This window comes from Heterodontus francisci, chromosome 4 (assembly GCF_036365525.1).
Source record: "Heterodontus francisci isolate sHetFra1 chromosome 4, sHetFra1.hap1, whole genome shotgun sequence".
Classification (NCBI taxonomy): domain Eukaryota; kingdom Metazoa; phylum Chordata; class Chondrichthyes; order Heterodontiformes; family Heterodontidae; genus Heterodontus; species Heterodontus francisci.
The window spans coordinates 18,280,659-18,306,545 of record NC_090374.1 but is presented as its reverse complement, the minus strand read 5'-3'; the positions used below and the strand labels follow the sequence as shown (position 1 = coordinate 18,306,545).

The window sequence follows — 25,887 nt, the reverse complement described above, 5'->3', positions numbered from 1 at the left end:
GGCCTTTTCCCAGTAAGAGGGATCTAGTGGCCAGTGTCCCTGAGAATTACTATGGGCTGCTTGCCACACTTGAGGGGTATGGGGTTACTCTTCCTTTAGACACAAAACCCCGATAACCTTCAGGAATCCTAATAAATGTTCCGGCACTTGCAGCATTAAGCTTCCTGGGTCTCACTCTTACTGCAGTTAAAACCACAACTTATTCTGATGTGCTCGCTATCAGGGTCGCTTCTTCACTGAGCTGGTGTGTCCTGATAAACCCTTCAGGTTTTCCCTTTAGTTTCCAGCAGTCAGCTCTTAAAGGCCCTGCTTTATTACAATGGAAGCACACAGGTCTCTGGGTCTCACTCCTACTTACAGTACCTTCATTTTTGGCTGGACGAGGGCCCCCTGCTTGGACTTCTATCACCTTCCCACCCTTTGTCCTTTTTGAATTTGTGGGGGTGATTAGGAAAGGTTCGCCCCTGGGAAACTAACTTATAAATGAGAGCAAACTCATGGCCAGGACTACTGTCTGCCAGGCTCTATGAACCTTTGGTTCCTCTACATGTGTCTTTATAGAGACTGGGAAGGTGTTTTTAAATTTCTCGAACAAAATTACTTCTGAGATTCTCACAGCTGAGCTGTACTTAAAGAGCCCTCAGCCACTGGTCAAAAGCCAGCTGCTTACTTCTCTCAAATTCCAGGTAAGTTTGATCAGCTTGCTTCTTAAGGGTTCTAAACTTCTGGCGATAGGCTTCCGGTACTAACTCATATGCCCCAAGGATAGCATTTTTTGTCAGTTCATAATCTACTGAACTCTCATCTGGCAACAGGGAATAAACCTCATGGGCTTTTCCGGTTAGCTTCCTTTGTACTAGGAGAGTCCAGGCCTCAGCTGGCCACTTTAACTGCCTTGCCAGTTTTTCAAAAGACACAAAAAAGACTTCCATGTCTCCCTCATTGAATTTTGGTATCAGTTGGGAGAGTTTTAACAATTCTGTACCCAGCCCTGAATTATGCTCCTCCACATTGGCCATGCTTTCACTGGTGTTTCTGTCACCCTCTAGTTAACTCAAGCTACCTTAGCTCGCGCTCTCCGCATTCCTTCCGGAAGGTTCTTTCTCTTCCCTCCCTTTGTTTTCACGTTCCTTCTGGAAGGTTCTTTCTTTCTCTCTCTCTCTCTCTCTCTTCAAATTCAAATTTCCTCTGTTCCAGTTGTATCTTTGCTAGCAATATCCTGCCGGAGTCTACTTCTAACCCTGTTTCTGCTTCTTCAGATTCAAGGGAAAAAATGGTTAGCCAATAGTCTCGAGCTCAGACTTCCTAGCCTTGCCACGTACAGTGATCCCACACTGCTCAGCCATTTTCCTCAACTCCTCCAAAGACAGTGCTTTTAACTTATCCCAAATTACTTCACCCTAGCTTGGGGAGCAACTAGCTTCAGTCGCAAACATGTTAGTTTTCTGGCACACACGCCCACAAGAAAACATGTACTGAAATCTTTTCTCTTGTTTGGGATCAATTTAGCTTCACATTCCCAATTTCTTGTTTGTCTGCGGGTCAAATCCAGGACGGTAGTCCCCAAATTTCTGTTACGACCAGGTGAGAAAGGGTCTGAGGGTTTCCTCTCAGCCTTTGCCTGATGTAATTGCAACAGGGTTTAATTTTAGAAACACTGTTTTTAGCTCCCCCTCAGTGAATCCTTGAACACTGCTCCAATTGCAAGGCAAGGAAATCAGACAGGTTTCCTTAGATTTAAGCAAGGATGGTGGAAGTTTACTAATCTTAAACTCTAATCCAGTTAACGACTACGAATATGCGATGTGACCACGCTAGCACGGCTGGAGACAGAAAAAATAGAAAAGAATAAAGGGGAAAAGTTTGAGGCAATATCGGGATTATAATTACAGTCCTTTAAGTTCAACGTGGAGTCCTTAGGTGCCAGCAAGTCCTGCTGTTCATTGGGGTCCAGTTCACTCTTCAACTTGTTTCGATGTCGGAGTTTTTTCTCTCGAAGTTTGTGTGTCTTCTGTGGCTCCGGTGGCTTGGGAGAAAGCGAGAGACAGAGACAGCCAGGAGAGGCGCTTCCTTGTTCCAGCTTCAATTGCAAAACTGTCCTATGGCTAGTTCAAAAGACTTGGACCAGCCAGTTAGTCATGTGACCAGCTGGTTTAACCAGTCCTGGCTTTGTGCATTGTATCATCTTAGCAGGGCCTGGAACACGCTTCCTTTCACCTTCAACGTCTGGTGATCAAAATCCATTTGGGTTAATAGGATCAGGGAGTAGTTCTTTGCCTCCACCGTCTATTAGAACATTAGAGCGCAGTACAGGCCCTTCGGCCCTCGATGTTGCGCCGATCATCTGACCTACACTATTCCATTTTCATCCATATGTCTATCCAATGACCACTTAAATGCCCTTAAAGTTGGCGAGTCTACTACTGTTGCAGGCAGGGCGTTCCACGCCCCTACTACTCTCTGCGTAAAGAAACTACCTCTGACATCTGTCCTATATCTTTCACCCCTCAACTTAAAGCTATGTCCCCTCGTGTTTGCCATCATCATCCGAGGAAAAAGACTCTCACTATCCACCCTATCTAACCCTCTGATTATCTTATATGTCTCTATTAAGTCACCTCTCCTCCTCCTTCTCTCCAACGAAAACCACCCCAAGTCCCTCAGCCTTTCCTCGTAAGACCTTCCTTCCATACCAGGCAACATCCTAGTAAATCTCCTCTGCACCCTTTCCAAAGCTTCCACATCCTTCCTATAATGCGGTGACCAGAACTGCACGCAATACTCAAGGTGCGGCCTCACCAGAGTTTTGTACAGCTGCATCATGACCTCGTGGCTCCGAAACTCGATCCCCCTACTAATAAAAGCTAACACACCATATGCCTTCTTAACAGCCCTATTAACCTGGGTAGCAACTTTCAGGGATTTATGTACCTGGACACCAAGATCTCTCTGCTCATCTACACTACCAAGAATCTTCCCATTAGCCCAGTACTCTGCATTGCTGTTACTCCTTCCAAAGTGAATCACCTCACACTTCTCCGCATTAAACTCCATTTGCCATCTCTCAGCCCAGCTCTGCAGCCTATCTATGTCCCTCTGTACCCTACAACACCCTTCAACACTATCCACAACTCCACCGACCTTCGTGTCATCCGCAAATTTACTAACCCACCCTTCTACACCCTCATCCAGGTCATTTATAAAAATGACAAACAGCAGTGGCCCCAAAACAGAACCTTACGGTACACCACTAGTAACTAAACTCCAGGATGAACATTTGCCATCAACCACCACCCTGTCTTCTTTCAGCTAGCCAATTTCTGATCCAAAGCTCTAAATCACCTTCAACCCCATACTTCCGTATTTTCTGCAATAGCCTACCGTGGGGAACCTTATCAAAGGCCTTACTGAAATCCATATACACCACATCCACGGCTTTACCCTCATCCACCTGTTTGGTCACCTTCTCGAAAAACTCAATAAGGTTTGTGAGGCACGACCTACCTTTCACAAAACCGTGCTGACTATCGCAAATGAACTTATTCTTTTCAATATGATTATAAATCCTATCTCTTATAACCCTTTCCAACATTTTACCCACAACCGAAGTAAGGCTCACAGGTCTATAATTACCAGGGCTGTCTCTACTCCCCTTCTTGAACAAGGGGACAACATTTGCTATCCTCCAGTCCTCCGGCACTACTCCTGTCGACAATGACGACATAAAGATCAACAACGGCTCTGCAATCTCCTCCCTGGCTTCCCAGAGAATCCTAGGATAAATCCCATCTGGCCCAGGGGACTTATCTATTTTCACTCTTTCCAAAATTGCTAACACCTCCTCCTTGTGAATCTCAATCCCATCTCGCCTAGTAGGCTGTATCTCAGTAATCTCCTCGGCAACATTTTCTTTCTCTACTGTAAATACTGACGAAAAATATTCATTTAACGCTTCCCCTATCTCCTCTGATTCCGCACACAACTTCCCACTACTATCCTTGATTGGCCCTGTTCTAACTCTAGTCATTCTTTTATTCCTGATATACCTATAGAAAGCCCTCCCTTTAGATCCTTCCTGGCTAGCTTGTAACTCTCAAGCGCCCTAACTGAGCCTTCACGTCTCATCCTAACATAAGCCGCCCTCTTCCTCTTGACAAGCGCTTCAACTTCTTGAGTAAACCACGGCTCCCTCGCTCAACAACTTCCTCCCTGCCTGACAGGTACATACTTATCAAGGACACGCATTAGCTGCTCCTTGAATAAGCTCCACATTTCGTTTGTGCCCATCCCCTGCAGTTTCCTTCCCCATCCTAAATCTTGCCTAATCGCGTCATAATTTCCTTTCCCCCAGCTATAATTCTTGCCCTGCGGTATATACCTGTCCCTGCCCATCGCTAAGGTAAACCTAACCGAATTGTGATCACTATCGCCAAAGTGCTCACCTACATCTAAATCGAACACCTGGCCGGGTTCATTACCCAGTACCAAATCCAATGTGGCATCGCCCCTGGTTGGCCTGTCCACATACTGTGTCGGAAAACCCTCCTGCACACACTGGACAAAAACAGACCCATCTAAAGTACTCGAACTATAGTATTTCCACAGCCCTGTTTCACACCACGCAGGATAGGAAAGGGCTCTGATGAGGAGCCACCATGTTGAATTGTGCCCTTCATATTGTCATGGAATGAGGTGATGATACTTAGTAGCTTTGGTGGACATCCGATCTTTTCTAGTAGTCTGAAGAGACCACGTCTGCTGACGAGGTCAAAGGCTTTGGTGAGATCAATGAAAGCAATGTAGAGGGGCATCTGTTGTTCACGGCATTTCTCCTGTATCTGACGAAGGGAGAACAGCATGTCAATAGTCGATCTCTCTGCACGAAAGCCACACTGTGCCTCAGGGTAGACGCGCTCGGCCAGCTTCTGGAGCCTGTTCAGAGCGACTCGAGCAAAGACTTTCCCCACTATGCTGAGCAGGGAGATTCCACGGTAGTTGTTGCAGTCACCGCGGTCACCTTTGTTTTTATAGAGGGTGATGATGTTGGCATCGCGCATGTCCTGGGGTACTGCTCCCTCGTCCCAGCACAGGCATAGCAGTTCATGTAGTGCTGAGAGTATAGCAGGCTTGGCACTCTTGATTATTTCAGGGGTAATGCTGTCCTTCCCAGGGGCTTTTCCGCTGGCTAGGGAATCAATGGCATCACTGAGTTCCGATTTGGTTGGCACTTTTTGGGATTTTCTTCTCCCTGCTGCTTTCACATGCGTTCAAATCCTCTGAAGAAGGAATTTTCCTCCACACAAGATCAGGGGGCAGGTTGTTCAACCTTGCCCGTCTAAGAGCGAAGTCCAAAGTACGGAAAGTCCTCATCAGAGAACTCCTCTTTGCTGACGATGCTGCTTTAACATCTCACACTGAAGAATGCCTGCAGAGTCTCATCGACAGGTTTGCGTCTGCCTGCAATGAATTTGGCCTAACCATCAGCCTCAAGAAAACGAACATCATGGGGCAGGATGTCAGAAATGCTCCATCCATCAATATTGGCGACCACGCTCTGGAAGTGGTTCAAGAGTTCACCTACCTAGGCTCAACTATCACCAGTAACCTGTCTCTAGATGCAGAAATCAACAAGCGCATGGGTAAGGCTTCCACTGCTATGTCCAGACTGGCCAAGAGAGTGTGGGAAAATGGCGCACTGACAAGGAACACAAAAGTCCGAGTGTATCAGGCCTGTGTCCTCAGTACCTTGCTCTACGGCAGCGAGGCCTGGACAACGTATGCCAGCCAAGAGCGACGTCTCAATTCATTCCATCTTCGCTGCCTTCGGAGAATACTTGGCATCAGGTGGCAGGACTATATCTCCAACACAGAAGTCCTTGAAGCAGCCAACACCCCCAGCTTATACACACTACTGAGTCAGCGGCGCTTGAGATGGCTTGGCCATGTGAGCCGCATGGAAGATGGCAGGATCCCCAAAGACACATTGTACAGCGAGCTCGCCACTGGTATCAGACCCACCGGCCGTCCATGTCTCCGTTATAAAGACGTCTGCAAACGCGACATGAAATCGTGTGACATTGATCACAAGTCGTGGGAGTCAGTTGCCAGCATTCGCCAGAGCTGGCGGGCAGCCATAAAGACAGGGCTAAATTGTGGCGAGTCGAAGAGACTTAGTAGTTGGCAGGAAAAAAGACAGAGGCGCAAGGGGAGAGCCAACTGTGCAACAGCCCCAACAAACAAATTTCTCTGCAGCACCTGTGGAAGAGCCTGTCACTCCAGAATTGGCCTTTATAGCCACTCCAGGCGCTGCTTCACAAACCACTGACCACCTCCAGGCGCGTATCCATTGTCTCTCGAGATAAGGAGGCCCAAAAGAAAGAAAAGAATAGTATTTCCAGTCAATATTTGGAAAGTTAAAGTCCCCCATAACCACTACCCTGTTACTCTCGCTCCTGTCGAGAATCATCTTCGCTATCCTTTCCTCTACATCTCTGGAACTATTCGGAGGTCTATAGAAAACTCCCAACAGGGTGACCTCTCCTCTCCTGTTTCTAACCTCGGCCCATACTACCTCAGTAGACGAGTCCTCAAACGTCCTTTCTGCCGCTGGAATACTTTCCTTGATTAACAATGCCACACCCCCCCCTCTGTTCTTACTGAAACATCTAAATCCCGGAACCTGCAACATCCATTCCTGCCCCTGCTCTACCCATGTCTCTGAAATGGCCACAACATCAGGATCCCAAGTACCAACCCATGCTGCAAGCTCACCCACCTTATTCCAGATGCTCCTGGCGTTGAAGTAGACACACTTTAAACCAAGTTCTTGCTTGCCAGTGCCCTCTTGCGTCCCTGTAACCTTATCCCCTACCTCACTACTCTCAACAGCCTGTACTATTATGCAAATGTCCTCCAAAGGTCTGGTGTTCTCTTTAACAAGTCATATCTTCACTCCAGCAACAGTTTAAAATCAATAGCAAGAAATGCTGGAAATACTCAGCAGGTCTGGCAGCATCTGTGGAGAGAGAAGCAGAGTTAACGTTGCAGGTCAGTGACCCTTCATTAACTCTGCTTCTCTCTCCACAGATGCTGCCAGACCTGCTGAGTATTTCCAGCATTTCTTGTTTTTAATTTCAGATTTCCAGTATCTGCAGTATTTTGCTTTTATTTTAGTTTAAAATCAATGTTCATATTATGAAATTAATATGCTTCATTCTTGGCAGGTGGGGGTCTGCATGACAATATCAAGTAAAATCAAGAGACAATGTGAAGGGCAAGCAAGAGAAGATCCAGCTGAAGAACGGCTTAAGCAATATGGGAAGAAAAAATTCAAAGGGTGAATCAATTTCAGCACAGATGTAATACTTTGAGGACACTATCTGGCCATGAATGCAGCTTTGATGGAACTGCATATGATGATAACCAATTTAGAAGTACACCGTGACAGACTATTGAGGCTTTGGAATTATTACAAGCAAAGTCAAATGATTTGAAGTGTCAACAAGAGTTTGAATGGTATGCATCATAGGCAACAGAACAAATCAAGATTATGTATCATACAAAAACGTTGAAGGTACAAGATAATTTCACTGTCAATGGCAGTTTCCATAACTTTACGAAGTGTTCACTTTAAAGGCAAAGCTGTAAGGGTAAGGAAGGGGCATAGAATAAAGAGCAGCAACTTTAGATTTTTGGCAAAGGTGTGGGGTGCTGGAGAAGATGAGAATTTTCTTTCGGTAAAGAACAGTTATGATCTGGAATCTACTGCAGATGGAAACAATTCAACAATAAAGGAATTCGATAAATACTTGAAAAGGAAAAATTTGAAGTTCTATGTAGAAGGAACTTGGTTATGGGACTAATTGGATAGCTCTTTCAATGAGCTGGCACAGGAATAATGGGTTGAATGGCCTTCTTCTGAGCTGAAAGATTCTACAGGCTGAATTTTTCAACTAGGCACAAGTCCCACCTCTGGGACCAGAAGCGGGAGATGCTTCCACTAGGGTAGGTATTGATCGGCCGCATGCGATCTTTTGGCAGCTGGCCAATTAAAAGTCTGCAGGCATGGGGGCCGACCACTAAGGGAACAGAGGCAGGCAAAGATATGGTGCGAGATCCCACTGCAGCAGGTGTTGGCGCCATATTTAAAGGGCTGCCAGCACTCAAGAACATGGGGACTGCCACAACATTTGTAAAAAGGAAGGAAAGCAGCAGAGAGAATGGCAGAAGGAAGACCCCAGGTGGCCACATGGTTCAGTGATGCCTTGCTGTAGGCTCTCCTCCAGGCTGTAAGGGCAAAGTCAGCGGTCCTCTTCCCAAGGGATGGGAGGAGACCAACCCAAATGACCAAGCAAGTCTGGACGAAGATTGCAGAGGTTTTCAGCAGGCGTGGGGTCACTCTCAGAACCTGGATCTAGTGCCACAAGTGCATCAATGACCTTATTCAATCTGCCAAGAGTATTCCATATCTCTTTTCCCTTTGGGGCTTCCATGTGACAATGCGAGGAGGTGAGTTTGATGGATAGGGAGTGACCACCCAGTCAGTGACAATGGGGTCAGGCAGCAGCAAATCCTGTCAAAGGCATGGCTACATTTCTGAGAGCGCCTCCAGTCTGTGATTGCTGATTCCAGCAAGGTTTCTCAAAAGTGACCGCACGCAGGAGGCAATCCTGTGCTCCAATCACAGACCAGCGAGCTACTACTAGCCTTGGCATTGTACTTATCTTAGTGAGGCATTTAACTGTTCAATAAATAAAACTAGATTATATAGAGATGTCAAGGCAGGTGCTTTGCTGTAACTACAGCATGTGGAAGTTTATGATCGTGATCCTGGACAAACGCGTCTGCAGTAACTGCATAGAGAAATTTCAGCTCAAGAGTTGTTGAGCTGGAGTCGGAGGTGCAGACATTGTAGGCCTCCAGGGAGGGGAAGATTTACCTGGAGGCTTTGATCCAGGGGTCAGTCACACTCCTTAGGTTAGGTAGTGGTGCAGTTCTGGTTAGTGCTCATAAGCAAGAAGGTGTGACTGTAAGTCAGGCAAGTAAGGGGACCCCAGGTGCATTGTTGGAGAAGCCTCAGCCTTTGCCCTTATCCAACAGGTACAAGATTCTTGCTGTTTGTGTGGAGGAGGGCACAGTCTCAAGGATGGATGAGCAAATTTACCACAGTACCGTGGTACAGGCCATTCAAGTGGGGGGGGGGGGGGGGGGGGGGTTGGGCGTGAAAAGTAACGCGGCAGTGATAGGCAACAGTATAGTCATGAGGATAGATACTATTCTCTGCGCCCGTGCCAGGGTTTGCAGCTGGAGACTAAGATGTGGGAGTGGCGCATGGGAGCATCCAGTTCTTGTGGTCCATGTGTTCCACGTAGCAACCAATGACACAGGTAGATCAAGGAATGAAGTGCTTCTAAAGGACTTTGATGGACTAGGGTCCAAATTAATAAGCATAACCTCAAAATTAAGTTTCTCTGGAGTACCAGAGTCATGTGTAAATTGGCATAGGGTCAAACTGATCAGGGAGATGAATGCGTGGCTCAGAGTGGCATGGGAAACAGGAGTTTCAATTCATGGGGCACTGGCACAAGTACTGGAGAAAAAGGGAGCTTTTCTGTTAGGACAGGCTCCACTTAAACTAGATTGGGATCAGTGTCTTGGTGAATAGAATAAGTAGGGCAGTAGATAGGGCTTTAAGCTAAAAAAGTGGGGGAGAGAGAAGGATTCAAGAGAGGGGAAATTTATAATTTGAAGAGAAATATAGCGATTTGGGTAAAGCTAAGCAGAGTGTGACAGGAAAGGACAAAAAGTTTACATTAATAGTGCAGTGGTGAATAAGGTCGAATCAGAGAAAAAGCACAATGCATTCGTAACTAGATTATTTAATGGCACAAATGGAGATAAATGGATTTGATCTAATAGCCATGACAGTGACCAAGGTTGGGAACTAACTATTCCAGAATATGTGATGTTTTGAAGACAGACAAAATGGAAAAGAAGCGAGGGTAGTCCTGATAATAAAGGATGACGCAACGATAGTCATGAGTCAAGATTTTGGCTGGAAAATCAGGAAGCAGAATCATTATGGAATCACAGAAATGTTACAGCGTAGGAGGCGGCCAAACATGTCTGCACTGGCTCTCCGAATGAGCAATTCATATAGTGCCACTCCCAGCCTTCTCCCTGTAACCCTGCAAATTCTTCCTTTTCACATAACGTCTAATTCTCTTTTGAATGGCTCAACTGAACCTGCCTCCACCACACTCAGGCAGTGCATTCTAGACCTTAACTACTCACTGCGTGAAAAAGTTTTTTCTCATGATGCTTTTGCTTCTTTTAACAATTGCTTTAAATCTGTGCCCTCTTGTTTTCGATCCTTTCACGCGTGGGAACAATTTCTCCCCATCTACTCTGTCCAGACCCATGATTTTGAATACCTCTACTAAATCACCTCTCAGCCTTCTCTTCTCCAAGGAAAAGAGTCCCAACTTCTCCAATCTATCTTCATAACTGAAGTTCCTCATCCCTGGAATCATTCTCGTGCATCTTTTCTGCACCCTCTCTAGCGTCTTCTCATCCTTCCTAAATTGCAGCGCTCAGAACTGGAGGCAATATTCCAGCTGAGCCTGAACTAGTGTCTTATATAAGTTCAACATAACCTCCTTGCTCTTGTACTCAATGCCCCTAGTAATAAAACTCAGGATACTGTAGGCTTTATTAACTGCTCTCAACCCGTCCTGCCACCTTCAATGACTTATGCACATATATACCCAGGTCCCTCTGCTCCTGCACCCCCTTTAGAATTGTGCCCTTTACTTTATATTATCTCTCTATGTTCTTCCTACCAAAATGCATCACTTCATATTTCTCTGCATTGAACTTCATCTGCCACCTGTCCGCCCATTCTACCAACTTGTCCATGTCTTTTTGCAGTTCTACACTACCTTCCTCAGTTCACAATGCTTCCAAGTTTTGGATCATCAGCAAACTTTGAAATTGTGTCCTGTACACCAAGGTTTAGGTCATTAAAAGGAAAAACAAGGGTCCCAACACTGACCCCTGGGGAACTCCACCTTCCTCCAGCCTGAAAAACATCCATTAACCACTATTCTGTGTCCTGTCATTCAGCCAATTCCATATCCATGTTTCTACTGTCCCGTTTATTCCATTTGCTCAAAGGTCTGTTGTGAGGCACTCTATTAAATGGGTGGAGATAAGAAATAACTAAGGCCAGAAAACACTGATGGGGGCAGGTTATAGGCCCCCCGAACAGTAGCTTTCCTGTTGGACAGAGTATTAAATCAAGAAATAAGAGGAGCTAGTCTCAAAATCGGTGCAGGACTTCAATCTTCATTATAGACAGGACAAATCAAATCAGCAATAGCGGTGGCCAACTCCATGAGAAAACTTGTAGACCCGCCCTCGATGCAGCATCTGGTGATTGCTGTCCCAACTTTTATCGCAGCAGAGGCTGAGACCAGTGTCTCAGTAGACGCTCAGACAGAGGTCATGAGATGCATGCTTGTTGCCATGCAGACTCAGACTGCTGCCATCACTGGCTGCAGTTGTTCGTGCTCAAATGGGCCATGTCTCTGATGGGTGCTTGGCTTCCTCCATCGAGAGACTGGCGACCATCGTGGACATCCAGATCCAGCAAACTGCTCAGTGGATGTCAGACGTGCACAAATCTGCATGCCATCACCTTGTCCATGGGCTCTATGCAGCAGTGGCAAAGTAAGAAGTGGATGAGGCGCCTGGAGTTGCCACCAGGCCCTCGTGTTTCGATCACCTGGTTCATGGTTTGTACTATTTTTCCAGAGCTAACTTTTAATTTGGGAATTGATTTTTTTTTTTTAAATGCGGGGCAAATGAAAACACCTAGTTTGAGAAGCTGGCAAATAGGGTGGTTACAAATTAAAGGGTTGCACTTGTTTATTTAGTAAGGTCATAACAGAAAGTATGAAGACCCTAAAAATGGGAACCTCTGAACTTCTTGATGGAGACATTGTGTCTCAGCTGCCTCCATCAGGGGTTTAAATTATTCATATGATTTCCCAGAACAGCGAAGATTGGGAGTTGGAAATAATTAGTTTAAATTGCTTTCTGGGATATCCCATATGTACCACTGACTATGGAGACAGCTGATGCAGGGGGTGCCTGTTAGTGTTTTGATCTATGTGCTTGCTGACAGACAAGTGCTTGCCTGCAGGAAAGTGGCTGGCTTCCGACAGGCTGTCAGGGAAGGTAGTTGGCTTTTGGAAAGCTGTTGGCCTTGAAAGCATATGGACTCAGCAGCAAAGAGGCCATCAGGAACCATGAGCGTTTGTTTTGTGTAAGGCCCGTGCTCAAGCTAGGAAGGCTAAATTCAGGAGATCCCAAACTTCAGAAGACAGCGGAGAAATTAAGGAAATCGAAGTGAATCCCTAAGAGCTTTCCTTACAGCAGAGAAGGCTGGGGGGGGGGGGGGGGGGAAAAGAGACATGATTGAGGATTACAAAATTATGAGGGGCATTTATAGGTTAGATAGGAAGAAACTTTTTCCCTTAGCGGAGGGGTCAATAACCAGGGGGCATAGATTTAAGGTAAGGGGCAGGAGTTTTAGAGGGTATTTGAGGAAAATCTTTTTCACCCAGAGGATGGTTGGAATCTGGAATGCACTGCCTGAAGGTGGTGGTTGAGGCAGGAATCCTCACCACATTTAAGTAGTATTTATGTGAGCACTTGAAATGCCATAGCATACAAGGCTAGGGGTCAAGTGCTGTAAAATGGGATTAGAATAGTTAGGTGCTAGGGCCTGTTTCTGTGCTTAATAACGCGATGACTCTATTCAGCCCCTCTAGCCTGCTCCGCCATTCAGTATCATGGCTGATCTACTTGTGTCTCGAATTTCACACTCCCATCTACTTCCGATAAGCTCTGATTCCCTTGCCCAAGTATCTATCTACCTCCGCCTTAAAATTATTCCATGACCCCACCTCCACCACCTTCTGAGGCAGAGAGTTCCAAAGTCACACAACCCTCAGAGAAAAGATTTCTCTTCATCTGTCCTAAAAGGAAGACCTCTAATTTTAAAACAGTGCCTCCTAGTCCTGGACTCCCCCACAAGAGGAAACATCCTTTCCACATCCACCTTGTCAAGACCATTAAGAATCTTATCTACTTCAATCAAGTCTCCCCTCACTCTTCTAAACTCTAGTGAAAACAACTCCAGTCTGTCCAACCTTTCCTCAGAAGACAACCCGCTCACTCCAAAAGAGATTTAAGAGCACCTAGCTGTACTTGGGGTTCACGGGTGAAAAGAATGTCTAACTGTCGTGCCTTGTATTTCTAGTACCATTTAATAAAGGATTAATATATTGGCGTTACATCTCCTTCCATGCTTTGTCACCATGCCGCGTGTAGTTGATGCCTCACTTTGCTGCTGTGCAATGTGCAACTGGGCGTAGGGCGACAGAATGGCAAGTAAAGGAGGTGACAGCAGGGTTGCGGAAAAGTTGAGGCTTTATTGGTATGGATCCAACAGGTAGCGTCATATGTTTGTAATAGCGTGCTCCCAAGCCTCCCTTGTGCCCATCTCATTGCGCCTTGCCTATGGTCCCCGAGGTCCCTTCATCTTGCAATATCTGGTCAACATCCCTCCTCCACATCCTCATCGTTGGAACAAGCATCGCAATCCAAGCACCCGAACTGCATCTTCAGAACCCCTATAGGCCTGCTTTATGGTCATTCTGGTTGCCTGTAGCAGGTGTTGAACCTCTCCCCAGCATCCATCCATGGGTTCCTCACAGGCGCTAGTAGCCATGTTCTCAGAGGTAGCTCGTCTGAGAGTCTTCATCCCTGAAGGCGAGCTGGAAAATCTGTGGCACCTGACACTGCCAATGTATGCATGTGTCGTGGCTGCTTCCCGGGAACTGCGTACACACCTGAATGAACCTTGTGATGGTCACAGATCAGTTGGATATTGATGGAATGGAAGCCCATCCTATTGAATAAGGCTGTTGACAGGCTGGTGGGCGCCTTAATGGCCACGTGTGCAGTCAGCCACAACCTGCACCTGGCTCCGAAATCAATAGCACTCTAAGATGGATTATCCAGATCAGTGTGGAAACGCACATATTCGCTGGCCCTTGAACAGGGTATTTATTAAAGATACAGCACTGAAACAGGCCCTTCAGCCCACCAAGCCTGTACCGACCATCAACCACCCATGTATACTAATCCCATACTCCTACCACATCCCCACCTTCCCCTACCACCTACCTATACCAGGGGCAATTTATAATGGCCAATTTACCTATTAACCTACAAGTCTTTGGCTGTGGGAGGAAACCGGAGCACCCGGCGAAAACCCACGTGGTCACAGGGAGAACTTGCAAACTCTACACAGGCAGTACCCAGAATTGAACCCGGGTCACTGGAGCTGTGGGGCTGCGGTGCTAACCACTGCGCCACTGTGCCGCACAGTTTTGCAATGGCCTCCCTGGAAAGGCACAGTCTTCGGCAACACGGTCTTTCAGACACTTGAAAGTAGCTGAGCCTCTGACGGTACACCCTCTCTGGAATGTAGTCTATTCTGCGCTCAGAAGGCTGATCGTATGCCCCTCTGCACCATTCTCCTGCCTCCTTGCCCGAGGCAGGTCCTCCTGTTGGCCCCAAAGTTACTGATCTCCCACTGACTGTGTTGGAGCTCCCTCCCTTTCTACTGCTCCTCCACCCCATTGGAGGTTCCAAAGCCTGGGTGAATGAGGCCCATGGCAAATGGCCTCAATCAAATGCCACGGCCTTCCTCCCCCCCGACCCCCCATTGTGTGCGCTCAACAGCCAATGTCCAGATAGGAGTCTGGCAGCAAGCCTGAGGTGGTGGCACCTTTTTTCCATCCTCTCCTACCTTTGTCTGCCAGTGTCCATGCTGCTCCTCCCTCCCTGGCACACCACACTGGCTCTCTCTGCCGGAGAAAGCCAGCATTGAGCTCCCACTTGCTTGCCACCTTTTACTGGGCAAGGCTCTGAAGCTGTGGTTCCTGTGAACCATTTATAAAATTCAACACCCCCACCCCACTGTAAAACTGCTGTCAATTGGCTTAATTACCTTCCCGCCGCATTCAGTCGCAATGTCCTCCTGCCACGTCAGCTGCCATCGGGTATATCTGGCAGCGACGCAAAGATGTCAGGCAATATTCCTTCCCCTCCCGCCTCCCAGCCTGACCCCAAAGGTCATGGAAAATTCAGCCCTATAGCACAAAATGTCAACATAAAACCTGCAATCCTCAGACAACTCTTTATCCTACTTCATTCAAGTTTGGGGAAAATTAAAAGCTAATGATTCTTTTAATACTGATTTTATAAATGCTTTGCTTTGTTACAGCATTACATCAAACTAACTGCATCCTTAGAATTTAAGAAATTTATTTGGCAATATGGATTGCACATAATATTGCTTACAAAGAAGAAAATTACAGCACAGGAACAGGCCCTTCGGCCCTCCAAGCCTGCGCCGATCCAGATCCTCTATCTAAACATGTCGCCTATTTTCTAAGGGTCTGTATCTCTTTACTTCCTGCCCATTCATGTATCTGTCTAGATACATCTTAAAAGACGCTATCGTGCCCGCGTCTACCACCTCCGCTGGCAACGCGTTCCAGGCACCCACCACCCTCTGCGTAAAGAACTTTCCACGCATATCCCCCCGAAACTTTTCCCCTCTCACTTTGAACTCGTGACCCCTAGTAATTGAATCCCCCACTCTGGGAAAAAGCTTCTTGCTATCCACCCTGTCTATACCTCTCATGATTTTGTACACCTCAATCAGGTCCCCCCTCAACCGCCGTCTTTCTAATGAAAATAATCCTAATCTCCTCAACCTCTCTTCATTGCTAGCGCCCTGCATACCAGGCAACATCCTGGTGAACCTCTCTGCACCCTCTCCAAAGCATCTACATCCTTTTGGTAATGTGGCGACCAGAACTGCACGCAGTATTCTAAATGTGGCCGAACCAAAGTCTTATACAACTGTAACATGACCTGCCAACCCTTGTACTCAATACCCCGTCCGATGAAGGAAAGCATGCCGTATGCCTTCTTGACCACTCTATTGACCTGCGTTGCCACCTTCAGGGAGCAATGGACCTGAACACCCAAATCTCTCTGTAGATCAATTTTCCCCAGGACTTTTCCATTTACTGTATAATTCACTCTTGAATTGGATCTTCCAAAAATGCATCACCTCACATTTGCCCTGATTGAACTCCATCTGCCATTTCTCTGCCCAACTCTCCAATCTACCTATATTCTGCTGTATTCTGACAGTCCCCTTCATTATCTGCTACTCCACCAATTACATTTTAAAATATAAAAATGCAAAGACTGAACCCAAAACTCCTTAAAAGCACGGTTTCATTCCGTCTTTAATGAAGTTTATAAAATAAGATATTAAAAGAATCTGTAGCTTTTAATTTGCCTCAAAGGTGGCACTTTAAAAAATATTTGTAAGTTAGTAAGTAAATAATGTGCAAGCTGGCAGGATTTCCACCCAAGCGAAAACTCATTCTTAAGGAGCACATGGATTAATATTAGCCGACCACAAACCATAAAAGTACATCAAAAAAATTCAGGAAGGAAGAAATACAGCTTAAAAATTGAATTAGTAAAACAAGAGTCTGTAGGTAAAAATCTAAAAATGCATCTATATCCTGATACAGTACTGATGGGAAATGGAACCAAAACAGATTTTTAAAAGAAAATCCTCCAGGCAAGAAAGCGTCCCTTGGCTAACTGTAGGTTATACAGAACTTTGAAACAAAAGAAATGCTTAATTACTGAGTAGCTTGGACAATTGCCTAACTACCTAAAATGCCTGGACTTTAATACAAATCTATCAAAATACAATAAATAAATCAAGTAATGACAGTTTGAGCTATGGCTTTCAAATTGTTTGGACCTTTCAGCTTGGATGAAGAAACCAAACACTTAAGATTACAGAAGGACAAGACAGATTAGTAGAATGTGAAAACAGGTGACAGATGCAGTTCAGTGTAGATAAATGTGAACTACTATATGCTGGGGAAAAGGAAAGGGAAGAAATGCTAAGAGCGGAGAGAGAGATCTAGAAGGTACAAATGCATAGATCACGAAAGGTGGAAGTGTATGTAGAAAATCCCCAAAAAAGACAAAACTTGATTCTAGGGTTTTATATCAATATAAAAGCAACTGATAAATTTGTACAAACATATTTGTTAGGAAACAGATGGAGTATTTTAGATTAGATTAGATTAGAGATACAGCACTGAAACAGGCCCTTCGGCCCTCCGAGTCTGTGCCGAACATCAACCACCCATTTATACTAATCCTACACTAATCCTATATTCCTACCAAACATCCCCACCTATTCCTACCAAACATCCCCACCTATTCCTATATTTCCCTACCACCTACCTATACTAGTGACAATTTATAATGGCCAATTTACCTATCAACCTGCAAGTCTTTTGGCTTGTGGGAGGAAACCGGAGCACCCGGAGAAAACCCACGCAGACACAGGGAGAACTTGCAAACTCCACACAGGCAGTACCCGGAATCGAACCCGGGTCCCTGGAGCTGTGAGGCTGCGGTGCTAACCACTGCGCCACTGTGCCGCCATGTACATGCCATCCGAGCCACGGTGGAAAGGGGATGAAGAGTCATTAGAACTATACAAGGATTGAGAAGTTATAATTATGAAGATGATTTTAAAAACTGGTTCCCTCCAGCATAACAAAAGTTTGAGAAATCTGATAGAGGTATTTACAGTTACAAAAATAATTAAAAATAGTAACAAGAGGGCACAGATTCAGAATTGTAACTAGAAGAGGTGGAGAAGATAGAAGAAACGCTCTTGGAACATAGAAGTTACATCAGCACAGAGCTAATGGCCAAGTAGCTTCTTCCTGTGCTAACTGCCAGATTCAGACATGCGATTTCCCTTATAAAAGAGTCCTGAGAAACTGATTGGTATCTGCTAAATCAGATTAATACCTGACCTTCAAGTTAGAAAATTTACACCCTTTTTAATGCCACAGCTCTGGAAGATGTTGAGGTTCCTGTTAAGAAATCTGAATCAGTTTAATTTTAATTATTATTTTCTGGCCAAATTTGAATTTTAAAAATATTTTGAACACTGTAGCCATTTCATAATTACCCAGGCACCCAACTTGCACAGCAGAGAAAGGCAGTGAAGCACAAAAGGACTGTGCCAAATAACTGCTAGGATGTAGAGGTTACATCTCACACTTCCGCATTTAGGGAAGTGGAGGCACATGACAAGGGGAAGAAAAAGACTTCCTTGGTTCTCTACTTGATGCAGAACCACAAATACTAGCATAAAGATTTTGTTAGATAGCTAACAGAGGAGATCTCTCATTAAAGCTTTAGTCTTTGAAAGGTACCTAGCAGATGTTAGATTGGCAAGGGTGTAAAAATAGTCTGCCAAGTTAAAGTTCTTCCACCTTTTCCTTTTCTATGCTACCCTGCCACTTTAAGAAAAGCTCCTAGAATCTTTCAAGTACGAAAGCTTGAGACAATTAACTAAAAAGACCCTGTATACAGACAGTAGATTGAAATATCATGGATAGGTATTTTGCTATGCATTTTAGCATTTCTAGTGCTAAACAGAACTTCCTAAACTAAAAACAGAAAATGCTGGAAAAAGTCAGCAGGTCAGGCAGCATCCGTGACCTGAAACATCAACTCTTTCTCTCTCCACTGCCTGACCTGCTATTTCCACATCTTCTGCTCTTGTTCCAGATTTCCAGCGTCTAATATTCTGATTTTGCTTTCCCTGATTACGTCAGACTTCTCAAATTCAAGAAATATTCCCTCAACAGCATTAAAAAAAAAAGCAATACAGCATTTAGTTTCAGAATAAAGCACTTTTTTTCAAGTCATTCTTGTCCTACCTTATTTCTCATCTCTTTGAACTCACGTGGGTCAGTGTTTAGTGGCACAAACTGGTTGGGAATTGGACTAGCTGCTTCTTTTGTCCACTATAAACAAGAATACCAAATGGTTAGTATCTAAGTCAGCTTTTGTAACTACAAAACAAAACTAGACTGTAGATTGAAATAAAACATGCAGTTTACTAAAAACATTCAGTGCGTAAACATGGATTGCAGCAAGAGCATTGAACCAATGATGGTAGTGTCCCTATTATGTTGGGACTCATTGAGATTGTTTGCAAGTCCTGTCCATTGTGCTCGTTCATAAATATAGTAGGCCCTCACTAAAAAGAATCAAACCACTAGCACTGACTAGTAATTAGAACTGAAAAAAAAAGTTTTATCCAGTTGAGGAAATATTTGCTCAGTATGACTGCCAATATCATCTAGACATTAGGATTCAATTCTGTGGCTACATAACTATTTAAAATATGGCTCATATTAGTGCATTTAAAAATTCTTCCAATCTCCTGAGAACAGTGCCATCAACTATGGCGTGCACTCACGATTTTGCTACTCTGTTAGCAAGGGGTTAAGTTTTAACAAAGATGTTTTGTCAATGAAAGTGGTTATCCAATAAAGTTGTGCCAACACATTATTTTAGCAACTTGCCACTGGGAATTATGCAAAGGATATTTTATTGGGAGCTCCAATAGTTGAAGGATGTCAGTGTTGGGAAATTGAACATTTTTTTCCCCACCAGATATTAGAATTAAGCACCCCCAGATTAGGTATAGTGTAATTAAATGAGTAGAGCCTTACCAAGTTCACAGTTGTGAAAAATGCATCAAGGACCGTGAAATCTTGGGTCCTCCATGAAATTGGCCACTTTGCGAATGTTTTATCGACTGATAACGCTCAGCTCGCTGATTACGGAGCATGCGGCAAGCATCACGCATTTTATTAATTGGCACAAGGCTCAGCTCGCTGATTGGTAGATGAGGGACGGTTTCCGGTGCAGTTTTGAGTGTAGCTGTCTCAAATGTTAGCAGACAAATGAGAACTCCAGAATGAGCAAATCAAAAATGACCACAACCATTTCTGTAGCACATCAAGTGAAAGAATTTGGAAGCCAGCGTATAAACAGGAGAGTAGGGGAGGTGGTGGCGTAGTGGTATTGTCACTGGACTAGCAAACCAGAGACTCAGGGTATTGCTCTGGGGACATGGGTTCGAATCCCACCACAGCAGAAGGTGGAATCTGAATTCAATTAATAAATCTGGAATTAAAAGCTAGTCTAATGATGGCCATGAAACCATTATCGATTGTTGTGAAGAAAATCTGCTGTCCTTACCTGGTCTGGCCTACATGCGACTCCAGACCCACAGCAATGTGGTTGACTCTTATATGCCCTCTGAAATAGCCTAGCAAGCCACTCAGTTGTGCCTAACCGCTACGAAGTCAATAAAAAGGAATGAAACCGGATGGACCACCCGGCATCGACCTAGGCACCAGAAACAAGGGCAAACACAGGCCCGTCGACCCTGCAAAGTCCTACTTACCAACATCTGGGGGCTTGTGCCAAAGTTGGGAGAGCTGTCCCACAGACTAGTCAAGGTTCAGCCTGACAATCATACTCACGGAATCATACCTTACAGACAATGTCGGAGACACTGCCATCACGATCACTACCCACCGACAGGACAGACCCAGCAGAGGTGATGGCACAGTGGTATTTAAAATCAGGAGGATGTTGCCCTGGGAGCCCTCAACATTGTCTCCGGACCCCATGAAGTCTCAGGTCAAACATGGGCAAGGACACCCCCTGCTAATTACCACCTACCGCCCTTCCTCAGCTGATGAGTCAGTACTCCTCCATATTGAGCACCACTTGGAGGAAGTACCGAGAGTGGCAAGGGCGCAGAATGTACTCTGGGTGGGGGACTTCAATGTCCATCACCAAGAGTGGCTCGGTAGCACCACTACCGGCCGAGCCCTAAAGGACACAGTTGCTAGACAGCGCCTGCGGCAGGTGGTGAGGGAACCAACGAGGGAAAAACATGCTTGACCTCATACTCAGCAATCTGCCTGCCGCAGATGCATCTGTCCATGCCAGTATCGGTAGGAATGATCACCGTACAGTCCTTGTGGAGACTAAGTCCTGTCTTTACATTGAGGATACCATCCACCGTGTTGTGTGGCACTATCACCGTGCTAAATGGCATAGATTTCGAACAGATCTAGCAATGCAAAACTGGGCATCCAGGAGGCGCTGTGGGCCATCAGCAGCAGCATTGTACTCAACCACAATCTATATCATGGCCCGGCATATCCCCCACTCTACCAATACCATCAAGCCAGGAGACTAACCCTGGTTCAATGAAAAGTGCAGGAGGGCATGCCAGGAGCAGCACCAGGCATACCTCAAAATGAGGTGTCAGCCTGGTGAAGCTACAACAAAGGACTACTTGCATGCCAAACTGCGTAAGCAGCATGCAATACAGAGCTAAGCGATCCCATAACCAACTGATCGGATCTAAGCTCTGCAGTCCTGCCACATCCAGCTGTGAATGGTGGTGGACATTTAAACAATTAACTTGAGGAGGTGGCTCCACAAATATCCCAATGATGAGAGAGCCCAGCAAATCAGCGTGAAAGATAAGGCAGAAGCATTTACAACAATCTTCAGCCAGAAGTGCCGAGTTGATGACCCATCCCAGCCTCCTCCTGAAGTCCCCAGCATCAGAGATGCTGGACTTCAGCCAATTCAATTCACTCCGTGTGATATCAAGAAACGACTGGAGGCAGCAGATACTGCAAAAGCTATGGGCCCTGACAATATTTCGGCAATAGTATTGAAGACCTGTGCTCCAGAAATTGCTCCACCCCTAGCCAAGCTGTTCCAGTACAGCTACAACACTGGCATCTACTCTGCAATGTGGAAAATTGCCCAGGTATGTCCTGTACACAAAAAGCAGAATAAGTCCAACCCGGCCAATTACCGTCTCATCAGTCTACTCTCAATCTTCAATAAAGTGATGGATGGTGTCAGTGTCATCAAGCAGCACTTGCTTAGCAATAACCTGCTCAGTGACGCTCAGTTTGGGTTCTGCCAGGGCCACACAGCTCCTGACCTCATTACAGCCTTGGTTCAAACATGGACAGAAGAGCTGAACTCCAGAGGTGAGGAGAGTGTGATTGCCCTTAACATCAAGGCAGCATTTGACCGAGTATGGCATCAAAGAGCCCTAGCAAAACTGAACTCAATGTGAATCGGGGGAAAACTCTCCGCTGGTTGGAGTCATACCGAATGCAAAAGATGGTTGTGGTTGTTGAAGGTCAATCATTTGAGCTCCAGGACATCACTGCAGGAGTTCCTCACGGTAGTGTCCTAGGCCCAACTATCTTCAGCTGCTTCATCAATGACCCTCCTTCAATCGTAAGGTCAGAAGTGGGGATGTTCGCTGATTGCATAATGTTCAGCACCATTCGCGACGACTCAGATACTGAAGCAGTCCGTGTAGAAATGCAGCAAGACCGGGACAATATCCAGGCTTGGGCTGATGTGTGGCGTGAATGTTACTTGCCACTTAAGTGCCAGGCAATGACCATGTCCAACAAGAGAGAATCTAACCATCTCCCCATGACATTCAATGGCACTACTATCGCTGAATCCCCCCCACTATCAACATCCTAGGGGCTACCATTGACCAAAAACTGGAGTAGCCATATAAATACCGTGGCTACAAGAGCAGGTCAGAGGCTAGAAACTTGGACAGGCGAAGTGAATGGGCAAGAACGTGGAATATAATGTGAATATTTCTTAAGTGGCAAGAGGTTGGGAAGTGTTGATATCTAAAGGGTCCTGGGTGTCCAGGTTCATGAGTCACAAAGCTAGCATGCAGGTGCACCAAGCAATCAGGAAGGCAAATGGTATGTTGGCCTTCATCACAAGGGATTTTGAGTACAGGAGTAAAGTAGTCTTGCTGAAGTTGTATAGAGCCTTGGTGAGACTGCACCTGGAGTATTGTTTACAGTTTTGGAAGGATATAATTGCCATAGAGTGAGTGCAACAGAAGTTCACCAGACTAATGCCTAGGATGGCGGGATTGTCTCACGAGGAGAGATTGAGGAGACTGGGCCTGTATTCTCTAGAGTTTCGAAGAATGAGAAGTGATCTCATTGAAATTTACAAAATTCTTTCAGGGCGTGACAGGGTGGATGTAAATAGGATGTTTCCCTTGGCTGGTGAGCCTAGAATCAGGCAACAGTCTCAGAATAAGGGATAGACCATTTAAGACTGAGATGAGGAGGAATTTCTTCACTCAGAGGGTGGTGAATTTTTGGAATTCTCTACGTCAGAGGGCTGTGCACGTTCAATCATTGAGCATGTTTAAGACAGAAAATCAATAGATATCTTGATAGAATGACATTAAGGGATATGCGGACAGCGCGGAAAAGTGGCGTTGAGGTAGATGATCGGCCATGATCTAACTGAATGGCCGAGCAGGCTCGATGGGCTTAATGGCTTACTCCTGCTCCTATGTCAGCTTTTTACAATAGTTTTTGAGTATATAATAAATAGTGAACCCTTTACTTATATGAGTATACAATAATGTCATTTGAAACCGGAATCCTCCCTAATTTTTTCTTGTATTTGCATGGTTTGTTGCGACACGTGATATTTATGATTTTGAGTATGTGAAATCGAGAAACTCACGATTCTTAAAATGCCGTGACTGTGAAATTTGGAACATTTGACTGAATTTGGTAGGGCCCTATAAATGAGTTTCTTTCTTCGCTGGTCAACAGATGCATTTAGTCTTAGAGCTATACACCTCCAACTGCACAGTGATACCTAAATTACTCCTAGCAACCAACCCTGTGGCCTCTAACCTGTAGATGGTTTTGTGTAGTGGATTTTTATGCAGTAGAACTGTACTGAGTGGCTAAACTCATTCTGCTTAGGGCAACTTTAACTGGGAGAGAAGCAAGAGCAAGTTAATAGACCAGAAACTGTAATAAAACCAAGTGTTACTAAGAAGGCACAGAATATGCATGTACATCATTGATTCATTGCTCTGCAACATTTACACAAAAGCAAAATTAAAGCATAAAATGACTAGTAGAGGGGAAGGAGGGGGTGGTGATGTGATATCGGTAGTCCAGAAGCTTGGTGAAGGTATTTTTTATGTGCAAGTCATGAGTGGGCATCACCAAAGTTCTGTACTGACAATGATTTATTAGAAAACAATGCTAATTTAGCTTTAGAACCTTTTCCACCTTTTAAAGGCCATGAACACTAGAATTCACACCCAAATTTCACAATATTCCCATAGTTAATTTAGTGATTTCTAGCATTGCTCATCACTTCTGAAAGGCTACTTTTTCAAAACCACCCCACAACAAAACCACCACAAGCAAACTTTAAGCAATTAATGATTTTTTTTTCAAGAAGGCTGGATCCTATCCTCCATGCATTCATTTTCTGTAGATGAGTGGGTCTGACTAGTTGATCATAATTTGCAGCCAACAGAAGCAACAATGAATCTTCTACGTTTCAATGCACTTGAACTGAAACTTTGACCAGTTGATCAGAACCCACCAAGCATATAAACAATGTGCAGAGAGAATAAGCGTGAGCCGCCTCAAGTCCATGAATGCCACAGACTTTTTTTTATTCCTCTCAAATAATGCACTTAGAAGTTATGTAGAAAATAACAAAATAAAGCTTCGGATGTTCATCATTCATAAAACAAAAAGGGACTGGGATGGATATGGAGGAATGAATACTCACTCAAAACCATTCTTCTGACAAAAAAATTACAGCACCTTTTCACCAGAAATAATTTTAACACAGTCAAAACAAAAATACCACAACTAATACTATATAGAGACCATCACATTAGAACAGTCAGAAATTAAAATATCCTTTCTCTTGTTTTTAAAAAAAAGGACATGACAGATTAATTTTAAATGATTACTTAGTCTTAAGAAATCTTACGTACAAAATGATAGCAAACCAATCAGGGCTATGATACAGCCATCACTCTTGTGACCACGCCAAACTTCTGGTTATAGATGGACAAGACAGACCAAACAGAATGTTCGTACATGTGAACTCACCAATAGCTCTTTCAAAAAAAAAGCACACGGGTATTTGAAAAACTGTAATCGCATAATTTGCTGTAATTTTAAAATTATAGCTGGAAATCTTAATGCATCACTTACAATGAAAAGAGTGCAATCGGATTTGAGACAAGGGCTCATAACAGCTACATGAAGCTATATTGATCTAGAACAAACAGCACTGGGGGGAATACCCGCACCAGATGGACTGCAGCAGTTCAAGGTGATTCACCACAACCTTCTCAAGGGCAATTAGAGATGGGCAACAAATGCTGGTCTTGCCAGCGACGCCCACATCCCATGAAAGAATAAAAAAGTGAGCAGCAACATGACTTCTAAATGTAGTACTCTTATCTGACCAACATTTCCAGGTTTTGAAATTAAAAAATGTTTTCTTATTACATTTGAGATGTGATCAACTTTGGTCAGAATGTATTTTTGAAAAAGTATGATCACTAAGTGACTAATCATCTAGGATTATATTACTCTGCCTCTAAAGATACGTAGAAGTTATGTACGATTTGAGATCAGAGCCCAAAAGTACCTGATTTAATTTGTTCAGCTTGAAGTTTAGTTTTAAAAAATATTGCTTAGGAATGGACTAGAGATGAGCCACACCTGGTGTGTACAAAATTGAATTTAGTACCAAAAGATACATGCCAGAGCCTTCATATTTTGAATCACCATTTTTGCATATTCTATGTGCCTGCAGAAAAATAATGGGAGGGGTCAATCATGCAAAACTATGAAACTGTTTTGTTCTTCAGCACTTTAAGTTAGTCATAGAGAGATACAGCACTGAAACAGGCCCTTCGGCCCACAGAGTCTGCGCTGACCAACAACCACCCATTTA

General features: G+C 44.7%; 1 protein-coding gene across 5 annotated transcripts in view; it reads right to left on the bottom strand.

Annotated features, from left to right (window-relative positions):
- add1 (adducin 1 (alpha)) overlaps window positions 1-25,887 on the bottom strand; it is a 245,963-nt gene that overhangs the window by 51,986 nt on the left and 168,090 nt on the right. For all 5 annotated transcript variants that reach the window (XM_068029236.1, XM_068029237.1, XM_068029240.1 and 2 more), the window contains one exon: window positions 18,927-19,013. In XM_068029236.1, coding sequence (XP_067885337.1) covers window positions 18,927-19,013 — 87 coding nt within the window. The remainder of the gene's footprint in view (window positions 1-18,926; window positions 19,014-25,887) is intronic.